The 15,625-nt window shown below is 33.1% G+C and overlaps 1 protein-coding gene across 1 annotated transcript in view; it reads right to left on the bottom strand.

Annotated features, from left to right (window-relative positions):
• The window catches only part of USP45 (ubiquitin specific peptidase 45), a 72,902-nt gene that overhangs the window by 27,902 nt on the left and 29,375 nt on the right, over nucleotides 1-15,625 (bottom strand). Inside the window, exons 8-9 of the mRNA XM_019643640.1 lie at nucleotides 13,252-13,382; nucleotides 7,739-7,826 (exon numbers count right to left, since the gene is read on the bottom strand). Of these exons, the coding sequence (XP_019499185.1) occupies nucleotides 7,739-7,826; nucleotides 13,252-13,382 (219 nt within the window). The remainder of the gene's footprint in view (nucleotides 1-7,738; nucleotides 7,827-13,251; nucleotides 13,383-15,625) is intronic.

The raw sequence follows: 15,625 nt of genomic DNA, 5'->3' as shown, positions 1-15,625 counted from the left end.
TATGAGGACCAGTGACACTGCCATCCACAGCTAAGATGAAGAACAAAAGGACAGCAACTTGTCTGTTCCCCTTCCCCCAATTCCCCAGCACTATTCCCATCCCCCCAGTTCCCCAATTAAAAAAAATAATAATAATAATGAATAAACCTATAAAAAAAAAAAAAGCAAGCAGCCTAGTCTCATTTTTTCTTACACGCTTAAAGTAAATTCTCCCTCTTTTCCCTTCTCCCCCCCCACCCCCATTTGTCCCTCTCTCCTTCCCGCTCCCTCACTCTGTCCTTAAAATGATGTATTCCTTAATCAGAACAAAAAGTAACGAATAGACCATATGAAATTTCTTGTCTATGAAGAAAATCTTAATATATAAAAGATCTTAAACTGGTCACTATGACTTCCATATACATTATTTTATTTATACACATATGACTAAAGTCCAGAATATCGAATTAATGTCCGCAGCAAGAATACTCCAAATTTTGCTTTTTGCCTATTTGAATTTAGTTGTCAATAATGCTCATGTAGTAAAGTCTTTAGCAGCTCTTAGTAAATGACAAGGTTTATGTATCCACATCTCCTGCATTTGTTTTAGGAAAGATCTAACCTCACAGAAAAATTTTAGAATGAAATAAAACTACATATTCCAATACAAACTTATTTTTATTATTAGAACTTAAATTTATTATTAAGATAATAAATCATCATCGTTTACACTAATTATGCCTCTATTTAGTGGATGAATTTAATCTTCTCGAATTCACATTTTAACACGGGGGTGAATGGAAAACTTGCTAATTATCCTTCAAAATATCTTTTCAAGTAAAGTCTTAATCACAGGTTTTCATATGTGAAACCATTGTTTGATCTGGACTTCCTGATGTAAAAATGACGATAAATATGTCAAAGAGAAACTAAACCCAACCAGCAGACTTCTCAGTGAATCCACAATACTTTCCACTGTTCAGAAGAAAATTCACAATTTTAAATATTTAAATCAATTGAAAAGAATAAAAACAAATTATGCAGTCAACTTATAAATTTAGAAAAAAGACATCAATACTGAACAAAAGTAGAAAAGTTAGTGAAACTAAAAGTAGAAATTGAAGAGAATAAATGAATCAAAAGCTATTCTATGGCTGGGAGATAAATAAACCCAATAGCTAACCTTAATCAAGGATAAAAAGTATAACATCATACCTAAGAAAAAAGAGAAACCACTAGCAAAATTAAAGATACTTTAAGTGATTATCAGAGGCCACTTTACTCAGTTCTCACATAATTACATTGGAAAATTCAGGAAAAAAAAAATATATATATATATTTTTTTTTTCCTCTGGAAATTAATTCCAGAAGAGACAGAAAATCTTCCAGCTTTCATGGGGAGTGGGGGTAGGGAAAGTTAAGAAATAAACCCAAATACATATGAAAAATTAGTATAATTAGGATGTAATTAATGTCGTGGGAAAAGCATACTACACAGTTTGGATCACTGTAGGATAGTCAAATGGAAAAAAAGAAAACAGGATGTATTTCAATGGATCAAGAGTTAAATTAAAAAAGTATCATAAAAGTACCAGAAGGAAACATGGGAAATTCTTTTATAACCTTGGAGTGGGAATGCCTTTTTAACTATGACTCAATATCCAGAAGCCATAAAAAAAGACAGTTAAATTGAAAAAAAAATTTTTTTAAACTTTATATATATATAAAATACTGCTTCCACATTATAAGCAAAATCAAAACATAAATGACAAATTTGGAAATATATTCTCTCCTAGTACACAAAAAGCTTTTAGAAATCATCAAAGAATCAAAACCCAGTAGAAAAATGGGCAACAAATAAGAACAGACAAGATACTGAGCCTCATTTAAAAGAGAAAATTACACTAAAACTACCCTGAGATACAATTTTCAACCTCGCAGATTGGCAAAAATTTTTAAAGTTTGACAAAAAAAGTCTTTCAGTGAGACTATGGGGAAACAGACTCCCTTATGTGGTATGTTGCTGACAGAAGTGAAAATTGTATGCCTTTGGAGAACAATTTAGTATCTATCATTACAAACATATATATCATTTGATCCAGCAATCTCATTTCTGTATTTATATAGACTTACACACATGCAAAATAATATATATTATATATACATATATATACATATATATATATTGCATATGCCACCTTTTGAATAAAGGAGAAATACATAATATATATTTTCCTTTACACACACACACGCACCACCACCACCACCACCAAATGAAAGCATATACCAAAAAAGATAACAACATGGTTTATAGGCAACATCAGGGCCAATACCTAAGAGAGGCAAAGGGAATTCCCACGGGCAAGTCAGGAAAAAGTCCAGAATGACGCCTATGCATCAAACATGGGAGGCAACCAATCCAGACTGGAGCAGTGAGGCCTGTGAGATAGACATATACCAACACCAAGATCCCCTCTGCCACTGTACCATGTTTTTAATCTAAGGACAGAATATATGGGGAATAAGCTGCTAATGTCCTTATTCTCCCCTCCATGACCTGTTGTCTGGATCGGCAGAGGATATACTCGTACATGACCCTCCAGAATCTTCTGCTTTGACCTATTCCTGAGTCATACGCCAGAAGTAGAAAAGAGAGAGCAGCCTCTAGCTTCCTTGCCGCACCTGGTCTCTACGGCATCTCTGCTAGTTGCCTTGACTTCAACATGCCTGGATCGGAACACACGCATGATCTTGCTCACTGACTTCCCCAGAAAGCTCCTGTAAATTCTGGAAAGCCAAAACCAGACTGTGTTGCAGAGATTCTCTCAGCTCATTTTCCTTTGCGAGCTTTCATTCAATAATCCCAATAAGTTTGTGTTTGCTACCAGTTTTGCAAAAAAAATGTATGTTTAAGCATACACTGATAGCTTTCAAAACTATAAGAAAAAGCAATGGAATGATTTCTGTAAGTCAAAATACTGGTTACCTCTGATGAGGAAGAAATGTTTGGGGGAAAAAACAGGAACAGGTGGCTTCTATGGTACTAATAACATTCTTTTTTCTTTTTTTTTTTTTTTAACATTGGTGGTGGTGGTGAGGAGGAGTGCTAGTGGTATTGGGCTGTCAGAAAAGTCATGATGCATTTTTGCAACGAAAAACATAGAAAAAATACATCATGACTTTTCCGGCAACCCAATATTTATATGATGCTTTAAACTGTATGTATATTTGCACCCATTCTTCTATAAGTATATGTTTTGTAATAAGTTTTTAACACCCTCCCCCAGTAATTGTGGAACTGAGTTTGGTTTATTAACTGGCCTATGATCAGTGCATTATATTTCCTAGAGGTGCTCACTATTTTTTTCTAGTGTATTTTGAAAGTTAATGCAAAATTCAAAAACTTAAACATATACCAGTAGGGTATAAAAGTAAACATGCCATGTCATACTGTCCTGAAATATATGCAAAAGTAATCAAAATGAAATGTGTCCCAGAAGCTATTAAATATTGCAGTAATCTCCAGTTCAGACTCAATAAATTTGAAAACTGAGATAATTCAGATATTGTCTAAGCTAAAGTTGACTTACACCTTGAAAAAAAGAATTTCTTTAACTAAAGCAAATTAGAATGGTGTGAATTGAAGGAGAAATATTTAATGGACATAAATAAAAGATTCCAATGTTCACCTGTAAATATTTAATGGAACTATAAAAAGCCTCTCTAGCTACTAAAAATAAAGACCTCTAATTCAACTTAGAAGTCTGTAAATTTGTTCCACAATTTGAACATTTTATTAATTTAGACATGACTTTCAATATGATTTAATGAGCCTTTGTTATAGTCTAAAATGTAAGCTATGATATCACACTCTTAAAAAGAGTAAAATAAAATAAAATAAAAACAAAGAAAAACAAAAACAAAAATATTAAAAACAATGAAGATGTTTAAATTATTAACTTTTAAACTATTAGGCTTTTGGTTTTTTATTATATCTTAGACACAAATTTATATTCTCTGCTTTACACTGTTAAAGAGTTAATTAATAGATAACTCATCAAGTTGAATAAAGTAAATGGGTTTAGGTACATCTACAACCTCTATTGTTAAGAATTGTACTTGAAACATTTAGGTTAAAAAAAAAGGATAGACTGTGGTCTGGGAGCTGCTAACAATTGCAGCACATTAATCAACTAGCATTATCCAAGTTCAACTATTATAAATTTCCATCTTAGACGTCTTTCAAAAATAAGAATGCAAAAAACTCATAGTTTAACTGGGATATTGTATCTTTTAAATAATTCTATACAATAGTGTGTTAAAGTCGTATGTCTTTGAGGAGATAATAAAAATGTAACATCGCTTAGTAATAGCTCAGATTAAAAGGAAAAAAATTCAAACAGCATATATGTTTCTAAGTTGAAAAGACTGCCCATAAAAGAAGTTCTTACAGTAAATTTGATTTTATTTTGCACATAAAAAATTTACAATTTTTGCACAAATGATCCCTTTAGTGCTCTGTTCAGTAAGAGCATGTTATATTCCTGACTTTATAGTCATAAGAAAAAGACAATCTGAAACAATATGAAAGATCAGCAGTTTTTAATCATTACTAAAAGATTCTGGTGGCAGACATAACACTGTAGCCTTTCTTCATCAAAAACCACACAGCAGTGACAAACTACAACAACAGCACAATTAACAGCTGTGGGGTTCCCAGGCCAGACAATGCAGCTCCTGCCTAGGTCCTCACTGTTACTGACCGTCACGACTGTCCTTGCTTACGAGACTGAATAGATCCACAGAGTTGATATTTTAATTTTGCCACACCATCTAAAACCCCCAAGACAGGAAGAAAGATAGGAGGTTTCAAAAATTCAAAAATTAATGTTTCCTGCTGTACTGCCGAGTTTTTAAGATACTGTGATTCCCAATGCACCATTATGACAAAACAATAATTTAACTGTAACAAAGAATGCCATCAAGTAATAGAAGTGAAACAGAAAAAAAAAAGGGATAGATTTTGTTTTATTTGTAATATCAACAGAAAGTATCAGTGTAAAGAGGTAGTTTTTAATTCCATTTACAATGATACTTAACCACTATGTAGTAAACATAGTACTGCAAATCATAGGGGAGAAAATCATTCTAGCAATTGATAGTCAGAATTAATCTTAAAGTAACTCCTACTATCATCTGTAGGTTCAGAAGCTTCAAAATACATTTACTATTCATAATACAAAAGTAGAGCATCTCTCTCCACCTTGCTACTTTGTATCAACCCCCTCAACAAGAATATCAATACACCAGAGATACTGAATTAGATTTAATACTTTTTCAAATAGTGAAATAATTATGCTTAAATTTTAAATAGCAAGCTTAAAAAAGAACATATTATTTATACTGGTCACTGAAGACCAAGCATTAAAACTAAATTGTAATAAGCAGTATTGTATAGCATTAGAAAGATCATTACTCTGGTAGTCTAAAAGACTTAAATTTGTAATTTCCATTCTTGGTATCTGATTCTAGATCTAAGAAAATGTGATCAAATATTAGCTTTTGGGGGATTGTGCTAAAGTCCCCAAAATTTAACTAATTATAAATCTCTTAATTGATTTTTTAAAAACAAATTATAGATAAAACATAATACAGTACTATCCTGTCAATTTAACAGTTTATTCAAATTCTAACCTAGTCAAAATAACTGTATATCCCCAAGAAACTAGCCAGTATAACTTTTTTAATAGGCTGTTTTATTTTTTCTTCCCAATTCAAATTCTCAATAGAAACTGTCCATTTAAAGGTTAAACACTGAAAACTTATTCAACAAACATTTACTGAGCACCTACTATGTACAAGGCACATGGGATATAGAGATAATACCATATCATTCCTTGAAGAATGTCAACACAATCTAAGGTGACAAAGACATAAATTTAAATAGAAAGTGGTAGGGTTCATAATCAAAATATATAAAAGCAGAGACATAGCAGAAAGGGAGTGACACCTTCAAAAGTCAAATTTAAGTCAATAAACAGCCAATTAAGGATGGCATTGTAATATACAGTTGGCCCTTTGTATCTGCAAGTTCCATATCCACAGATTCAAACAACCTTGGATTTAAAATATTCAGAAAAAAATGTTCCACTATTGCTGAGGTGTACTATGTAATTAGGTCTACAATGATTGCCTCTGTACTGAACATGTACAGACTTTTTTTCTTGTCATCATTCCTAAACAATACAGTATAACAACTATTTTCATAGCATTTACATTGTATTAGGTATTATAAGTAATCTCTAGAGACAATTTAAAGTATATTGGATGATGTGTGTAGTTTATTGCAAATATTACGCCATTTTACATAAGGGACTTGAGCATCCAGATTTTGGCAATCTTGAAGGGTTCTGGAACCAATCCCCAAATGATACTGAGGGACCACTGTGCACTGGCAACATGAGGGAATGATTAATTCATTCTTTAAGATAATTTTCTAAGAAAATATTAGAACCCTAATAACTCTCTCTTACTGAAAACTGGCCATTAGGAGTCAAGAAACACTGCAATGTTACAATTCAAAGTAGGATTTTAAAAAAAGAGGAGGGTCCACTCTGCCTAGTAACATAGTAACACCTTTCACAAGCATATGAGGGCCTCATTTTCACCTGGTTGCCTTACTACATATTAATACCTAGATTAAGAAGTGTATTCACCTTGAAGGGAAAACAGGATTTCCCCTATTATGACAGTTATGATTGACAGGGGCTGCCCACAAGGCTATATTGAGAATGATGCTGAAACTGAATCCAGATTCAGAAGAATGACTGATAAGCAATGTCTGCTATGAGTAGGAAAGGGGGGAAATGAAGGGTTATGTACTTTGTATTTGCCATCTTTAATATCCTGAATTTTCTCTTAGAAAAATTATGTCGTATTTGCATAGGATACAAAAAAAAAGTTTAACTAATTTTAATATTAAAGGCAACAAAGAGCAGAAAGAAAACCAATTAAATGCACCTAAGCCATCCAACAAAAAAAAAACACAAAAAAAAAAAAGTCAACAGCCAGCCAATCAATTAAGGTACAGGATTACAGTAAACACTGTTTAGGGAATCTACCCAGGCCATCAGCCATTCCTTCTTTTCTGAGAAACATTCCCTGATCCAGGAGGCTGGGACCCCACTCCCCCCTGCCACATTAGGATCCCTGAGTGAATCCTAATCCAGTGTGGGATAATGAAGTTTCTCTCTTGAGAACTGAGAACTAGGATTCACAAACAGCCAGTTTCATTTTTATATATAGAGAACTGCAGCATGCAAACTATGGTGGTCATGTGCTACCATTCAGACAGAGAAGCAGAGAAACTACTCGGTCTGCAGAGAGATGCGTAATGAAAACCTAGAGCCAGGGAAATAAGAATACTTTCTGGATTCCCGAGAATCTTCCTGTTCCTAAATTCCCAGCTATATCCTCCTTCACCTGGATTCTTAGCTCCCTTTTCTTTAAGATAGTTTGAACTCATTTCTGTTATTAATAGCCAATGCGTATTAATTAAAGAAAGATAATAGGGGTTGTGAAAGGGTGAAAGAAAATAATCCTAAAATAGAGAAGTTAAAAAAAAAAAAGAAAAAATAAATAAATAGAAAAAAATCAAATTACTTCTCAGTCGTACATTAAAATTATGGTAGAAATTAATTCCTACAGTTTTGTACCCTCTTCTTAAAGAGTTTATATGATAAACATAAAAAAACCTGACCTTTGTTTCTTCTGTCCTCACTGCATCCAGCAGATAATGCAGAAGTTCCTGACTGTCCTGTTGTTGAAAACTTTTAAATCGAGGGGCCCTGATTTAAAAACAAAATAGGAAAGAAAAAGAGAACAATCATTTCATCAACAATATATTACTATTATTAAAAATCACTTTAAAATAACCTATAGTCACAGACTCAATTTACTTCTTTTTCTACTAAGTTCAATGTGATGATTACTGGTCCAATTAGGATGAGATCTTAAGTGCACTGAGAACAATACTGCTACCATTTATTGGGCAGCTATTACATGCCAAGCACATATGTTAACCTTTACATATGTTAAGTCACATAATCCTCAAACAAGCTTGGGATGTACTATTTTCTCCAGCTCATATATGAGGGTGCCAAGGGATTACTTAAATAATTTGCAAGGCCACACAGCAAGCAAAAACAAACAAACAAAAAAACAATATTCAAACCCAAGCTACTGTGATTTATTATCTTCCTACCTTAAATAACCAAAAGAAAAGCAAATGGTTATTTATATTAAAATAAAGAACTATAAACTGATGTCTCTGTGAATATATTTAAGGATCTGACAGTTAGATTTCCTGTGTATTATTATAATTAAAGGATCAGGTGCTATTCATAGAGACATTAACACAGAAAATATTTAGGTGATTTCATTAACTTTAAAAATCAATATTCCTGGCAATGTTCTCCAATGCTTAATGAACATTTTTGTCTTAAATGCAAATAAGTTTCTAAATTTAGAAACTGCTCTGATCTAAAAAGAAGAGTTTTGTCAACACAAAATTATAAGACTATCTTACATAGTACAACACAAGTTTAAAATTGTCTCATTATGGTATAGTACAAAACATACCTCAATTTGATATACACAACAGTGCTGTTAAGAAATTCATAATTAATATGAAATTCATTTTACACTTGAGAAAACTGATGAACAAGGTGAGTGCCACTGACACCTAAATCCAGGCATTCTGATTCTCGAGCTCAGAACTTTAAGCATTATTCCTTATTATCTCACAATAAAAATTCATCTTAGTAATGCATTAACATGAGGCCCTGATGCTAAAAGTCTATCTGAACCAGTAGTGAATATAGCCTGTAAAAGCAACCATCATTTCAGTTACTCTTCACTTTTTCAAAGAAGTAGCAAACAGCAGCATGATGTTGAGAACACTTTCATTTACTCCCTTGATGGTGTTTCCCTTTCTGCATGCGGTGGATAGTGTCCACCTCCAAGATCAGAGATGAGGACAGAAACCAAGATACACACAAATTCTAATCCTATTTGAGCCTGCACAGGCTGGAATCCATGAAAGGCAGAAATTGCACAACACTACACTTGTGCTGTAGGTATCAACAAAGGGCAGCAGAGTGGAAGACGACTGGAGGAAAATACTTCAGAGATTCTCACCAGCCAGGTGGTGCGTGCGTAAAAAGAGAGTTATGGCTTTCAAAGCAGACACAAAGAAGGAAATCGGTCCTGAACAACGGAAGTCGGTCCACCATGTATCTGCCTAGAGCTTTGTCTCAACCATGCACAAAGCACTTACTACCTTCTACACCACTGAAAAAAATTTAATAAGCCTGGATTTTTTCTTTCTTCCTTCACCTAGGACTGGGGGAAAAAAAGCGCATGACTTACAAAATCTCTAATGGAGCCTATATGAGCTACAAATACCAAAAGAGATCTTCAAGTTTAAAGAATAAAAAGAGAAAAATCACCAAATAGAGGAAAAGATTCACCCTATTCAAAATAAGAGAAACACTGTATATTCACAGGAAATGTGCCTTAGTAAAAGTGTTACTGGGGGAAAGGGGAGGGAGGTTTTTAAAACCTCAAATTGTAAGAGGAAAATGTACTCGTATGCACACTCATTTGGAACAAGACAGAATTTGTGGAGATGTCTTCTGGGTGAAGATGAATCAGTCCATTCATAATCCAGAAACTCTCTCCATTTCAAACATAAATATAAAAAGAGAAAACAAAACAAGGTTTAAGTGGGATTTAATACAAAACAAAAAAATCTCACAGAGTAAAACTAGAACACAAAATAGTAGAGAAAATAATAAACTTGATGGGCTCTGGGCCTGAAAAAGCTCAGCCCTGAGGGGTAAAGAAAACTGAAAGCTTTTTACCTCAGACAGGGACAGAGCCAGGCTCACTGTTTAAGGGTAGGGTGATCTTCCCAAGAGCCTGAAAGGGAGCCTTTAGGCAAATGTAGACAAAAGCTACTACAGGACACAGCATAGGGACCTGAAGCTGAGCCAAGCCTGCCATAAACTTGTCTCACATCCCTAAAACTGTAAACATTGAGAGACCTGGATCTCCAAGGCCAGCCTGGAGGGCACCGGTGAGGCTATCTTAAAGTTGAAAATTTTTAGGCAGTGAGGAAAAGGATATCAGAAAGGGAAGCAGCAATAGGGAGGAAGAGAAGGTGATGAGAGTGGCAGGGAAATAAGAAGTTAGAGAAAATGGGGAAAAGCAAAGATGGGTGAGGACAAACAAAAAAAATCTACTCCCAAAGTAGCCTACAAACCAGTATAAAACGCATTTTTTTAAAAATCTGATGTTAAAAAATCAACAACTGAAACGAATGTACTTCACTCCAAATAAATTTTATAGAACTGTCCCAAAGATGTTACAATATGTTGAAAATGTCCAAAAACATAAAGGCATAACTACCAATGAAAGCCTAGATATTAAGAAAATTTAGAAAAAATTAAATAAGAATGTGTAGATACTGATAAGATAGCCAATTAAAAATACTAGAAATAAAAATAAAACCACAGATGTAAAAATACAAAAGACAAGATAAATGTTAAACTACATAGCTGAAGGGTAAATTAGTAAATTAGAATGTTGAAGAACATACCAAAATATACTACAGTATACTGTACTTTCATTCTATCTTCAGAACTTGGTGCACTCCTTAAGGTTCATGACACACCACAGAATATTCTTAAGGTAAATCTAACAAAATATGTGCAGGATTTGCAGGCTGAGAACCACAAAACTTTGATGAGATAAATCAAAGAGCTAAACAACTGAAAAGGTATGTCATACTCATGTATTGGAAGACTCAACATTAAGATGTCAGTTCTCTCCAAATTGATCTATATATTCAATGCAATCCCAATTCTAAAATTCATATAAAAAAGCAAAGGACCTAGCTAGAATCATTCAAAAAAAGAAGAAAGCTCGAGGACTCACATGACCCAATTCCAAGACTTACTATCTTACTATGAAGCAACAGTAATCAAGACAGTGCGGTACTCAGGTAAGGTTGGATCAACGTAACAGAACAGGGTCCAAAAATAGACCCAACAAATACGACTTAAATCTTCCCTTTTTTTTTAAAGGTGAGGACTGTCTGTATATATTTCTTATTATATCACAATATCACAATATTTATTTATTGAATGAATAAATTTTTGGCTCTATTTGGTTGGAGACAAGATTGACCCAAAGTCTTCCGTGAATGCGGGAACAGTTCAGGAGGTCAGTTAATGCCATGTCAGGAAAGCGTAGGAAATAATACAACAGTATAATGGGAGGACATATGTTTCAAAGATGTGGCAGTTTTATTCAAGGGTGGAGCAGTAATCACAATGTAAGATAAACAGTCATAAGAATGAACCTGAACTATTTAATTATAGTTATTTTATTAGGGCATAGGATTATATATTTTAGAAAAATTTACATGAAATTATTAAAGTTATTTAAGGTTTAAAGTTCACCAGATCTTTTAAAAATTGCTTTTCGTAATATGTGTCTCTTTTTAAAGTAAACACAATAAAGCAAAAGAAAATGCAATTTTTCAATGTTTTCCAATTTTTGACCCAGTAATTCTATTTATTCTATAGAAGTACTTTCACAAGTGCAATAAAATGTATACACACACACACATATATACACACATGTAAAATCAAATAAGTTATATCCACATATACCATATGGAAGACGTACAAAATATATTAAACAAAACAAGCAAGTTGCAGACAATTTCTACGTATGTGTGTATATGCATAATCACTTTCGAAAAGAATGAAAAACAGGTAATACTATAATAGTTTGAATTTTTATCTATGAGCACCTACTATTTAAAAAAAATTTTTTAATTTTACAAGTCTTTACAAAACCAGAGAAAAGTGATACAAAGTTAGTTTTGGTAGAGTCAAAAACAAATTTCTAACGGACATAATGTCCTAAAAACTTTAACTTTATGAAGCACCATGTATCTGAGACTTTTCTGGGCTTTTTTATTCTTCAGATTTTGAAACAACAGCATTACCCAAGCAAATAAAACATATAATAAACCTTCTATATTTAGGGCTACATTTAAAATACCATCACACATCATGTTAAGTGAAATAAGCCAGTCACAGAAAGACAAATACTGCATGATTCCATTTACATGAGGAATCTAAAATAGTCCAAATCATAGAATCAAAGACTGCAATGGTGGTTACAAGGGGCTGGGGGCAGGGGGAAACAAGGAGTTACTAATCAACAGCTATAAAGCTTCAGTCAAACAAGATAAATAAGCTCTAGAGATCTGCTATAAAACACTGTACCTACAGTCAACAATACTGTATTATATACTTAAAATGTTTTTAAGAGGATGGAGCTCATATTGTGTTCCTTATACAATAAGAATTTTTTAAAAAAGAAATTAACATTGGTACAATACTATGAGGTAAAATATAATAAAACACAATACCATGGCACAGATAATGAGCTTAAATTAAAATTTTAAATATTGTAGATATACAAAAATGCAAGTTCATATTTAAAGAATTTTGTTTCTACATATTTTAGTTTATTGTGGACTGGACTAGTTTTTGAGCTCCATGACAAGGTTCATTTTTAATACAGTATATGCTGTGTACCTGGATTCTAGCAAGTACCGACACAAAGTAAGCTCCCAATTTTCTAGATGATGGAATAAATGAATATATTAAAGTTAAGGCAGAACCTTTATGGTATGTATTTATTTCTAGCAAAACGAGGATTTTGTTTTTAAATATACAGTAATATCTTCAGAAATTCATTTCAACTCTATTTGCCTCAAAGCTTATCTTTTAAAATAAAAAAACTAAGTGAGATGATCTATTATAGCACCTTTTAGATTTTATAATTCTATAATTTTCTTACTTTATGGGATTACATCATGGCTTCTGAGTCAGGACAGAACTCAATTTGAATCCTGGCTTTGTCACTATGAAACGAGGTAAGCTACTCAACTTCTATGAGTCTCAGTTCCCTTATCTATGAAATAGGGATAAATACTTCTTCAGAGTATTATGAGATATAATTTACAAAAAGCACAGAGCTGCAACTAAACAAATGTTAATTCTTTCTCTTGGTAGTCGAGGCAATAATAGCAAGGTGATAGTAAGAGTAAAATTACTCATATTAAATGATAAATACAATAGTATTTTGTAACTCATGATTATTTAATATTAAGAATGTACATGCACCCACTTCTGACAAAGCTGATTGAAAAGAACTTTAGGAGAAAGCGGTCCTTTTTCGGTTTCCTTCATGCTGTGAAGAAACAGGAACAAGGCTGAGGTCAATGGTCCAGGGCTTGAAAGTTCCACCATTAATGGATCCTTTAAAAACATGATCAACTCTATGTTAGAAATGTATACTATTTAAAATCTAAGAGTTATATTTTGTTTAAATGATGACAAGTAATAAATTGCCTCAACTGTATTAAAAACTTTATTACCTCATATATAAAATGAATATACAAAAATGGAATTAAATGCCTTATCTTGAAAAACACAGGTATTCTCATATCCTATGCCCTTTATGTAATAAAACTATTAGCTTAAGAATGAAATCACCAACTTAGTTGTAACTGTCCCTTAATGTGCTCTCCTATAAGTAAAATCATTCATCTACTTGATATTTGTACATCTTCACAAATAATCACAAATTATATTTATTAGCAAAACTCCATACCCTTTTTTCTCCCAAATATTTTACTATTAAATACGAATGAGAAATTATGTCACAAAACTAGTATACCACCTGCCTCTTTTAAAGGAGAGAGACATAAAGCCTGACAAAAGCAGATAAAATTGTGTAAAGGATCAAAATACTTCATTCTAGAATTTTTCCTCCACCAAGTTTTATTTTCTAAAATGTTATCTTCACCAGTAATCCCCTCACCTACAGGCAATGAATAAAAAGCATATCCCAAATATAATCCTTCAACATTATAGAATGTTATCTTCTAGGACAAACTATTGAATATGTTGTCTCATTCATGCATTCATAAAATACATGTTACATATGTATTTCATACCAACTATCCTTAAAAATCCACCACCTGGCTAAAAGTACAGAAAGGACAGCTTCTGAATATCAAAAAGTGCTTTCTGCCATGTTAAGTAAATTGAAAGTTACTTCGAGGGTTAAAAGTTAAATCTAAGGCAGTTTCAAAGTTCAAGCACTAAGGCGTAGTATCTGCTACTCCCAAATCAAGCATTTTTAGACAAAGTAAAAAACCTTTAGAATTGAGTAAATAACCTTAGTTTTTAAAAGTACACTTAAATTTTGAAAACAAAAGTAAGTTTGGTGGTGAGAATGCAATATGGATGAATCTCACAAACATGTTCACAGAAAGAAGGCAAATGCAAATGAGTACATATTGCATGATTTCACTTATACATAATATTAAAACAGGCAAGACGAATCTGTCCTGCCTGTTAGAAACCAGGTCAGGGCTTTCCCTGTCTGGTAGGTAGTGAAAGGAAGGCAGCCGGAAAGGGGCTTCCTGCTGCTGATACTGTTCTGTGTCTTGAGAAAAGTGTTGGTTAATTTCAGTTCAGTGGGTTCACTTTGTGACAATCCATCATCTATACAATTAGGATGTACACTTCTCTGTATGAATGCTTTAATAAAACGTTTTTACAAAGTAAGCATACTGCTGATAGGCATACAAATATTAACAAGCTGAATCCAGCAATCCAAAAGAATAATAATACATCATAATTAAGTGGGGTTTGTCCTAGGAATACAAGATAGGTTTGAAAATCAATCAGTGTAATTTGCCACATTAACAGAGAATCAAGAAGATAAAACATGACAATCTCAATAGATGCAGGAAAAGCATTTGACAAAATTCAATACCCCTTCATGAAGAAAGTCTCAAAAAACTAGGAATAGAAGGAAATGTCCTCAATCTTACAAAGAACACCTATGAAAAACCTATAGTTAACTTCATTCTTAATAATAGCGAAAGACTGTTTTTATCCTCATTTGGGGATTAAGGCAAAGATGTCTACTCTCAGGGCTTCTATTCAACATATTACTGGTGGTTCAAGCCAGCACAATAAGGTACGGAAAAGAAACAAAAGGCATACAGATTACAAAGCACAAAGTAAAACTGGTGATTGAAAGTAGTGATCTATACTGATAGTCCCACAGCTCAGGTAAACTGTACATCCTAAAAACCAAAGATCTAGATTGAAATTTTCCCTCTTAAAATGACACAAACCTAAAGTGATCAGCTATAATATCTAACTGCCATATACTACTGTTTTTTGTTTTTGTTTTTAAACATCACCCATGGATTTTATTTGTCACCGTGAAAAGTCTGAATTTTAAACAGGTTCTTGGACTGGGGGCTCACATCCATCAGCCTGCTCAACTGTAGCACCTGTCTCACCCCCAGTGGCTTTTCCAGAACTGCTACCCTCACCATGAAGCCCCATGAGGTTTCCCAATTCAAACATAGGCTTCTTCAGCATTTTTACTTTTCTAACAAAGACATCATGGAGCGGATGAATACATTGGCAAGCCTTTTCTGTGTCTTTTCCAGTGCTATCTGGAATCAATTTATTGA

This window comes from Hipposideros armiger, unplaced genomic scaffold, assembly GCF_001890085.2.
Source record: "Hipposideros armiger isolate ML-2016 unplaced genomic scaffold, ASM189008v1 scaffold_81, whole genome shotgun sequence".
NCBI classification, from domain to species: Eukaryota; Metazoa; Chordata; class Mammalia; order Chiroptera; family Hipposideridae; genus Hipposideros; species Hipposideros armiger.
Note: the sequence above shows the minus strand (reverse complement) of the source record. Positions and strands in the feature narration are given on the sequence as shown.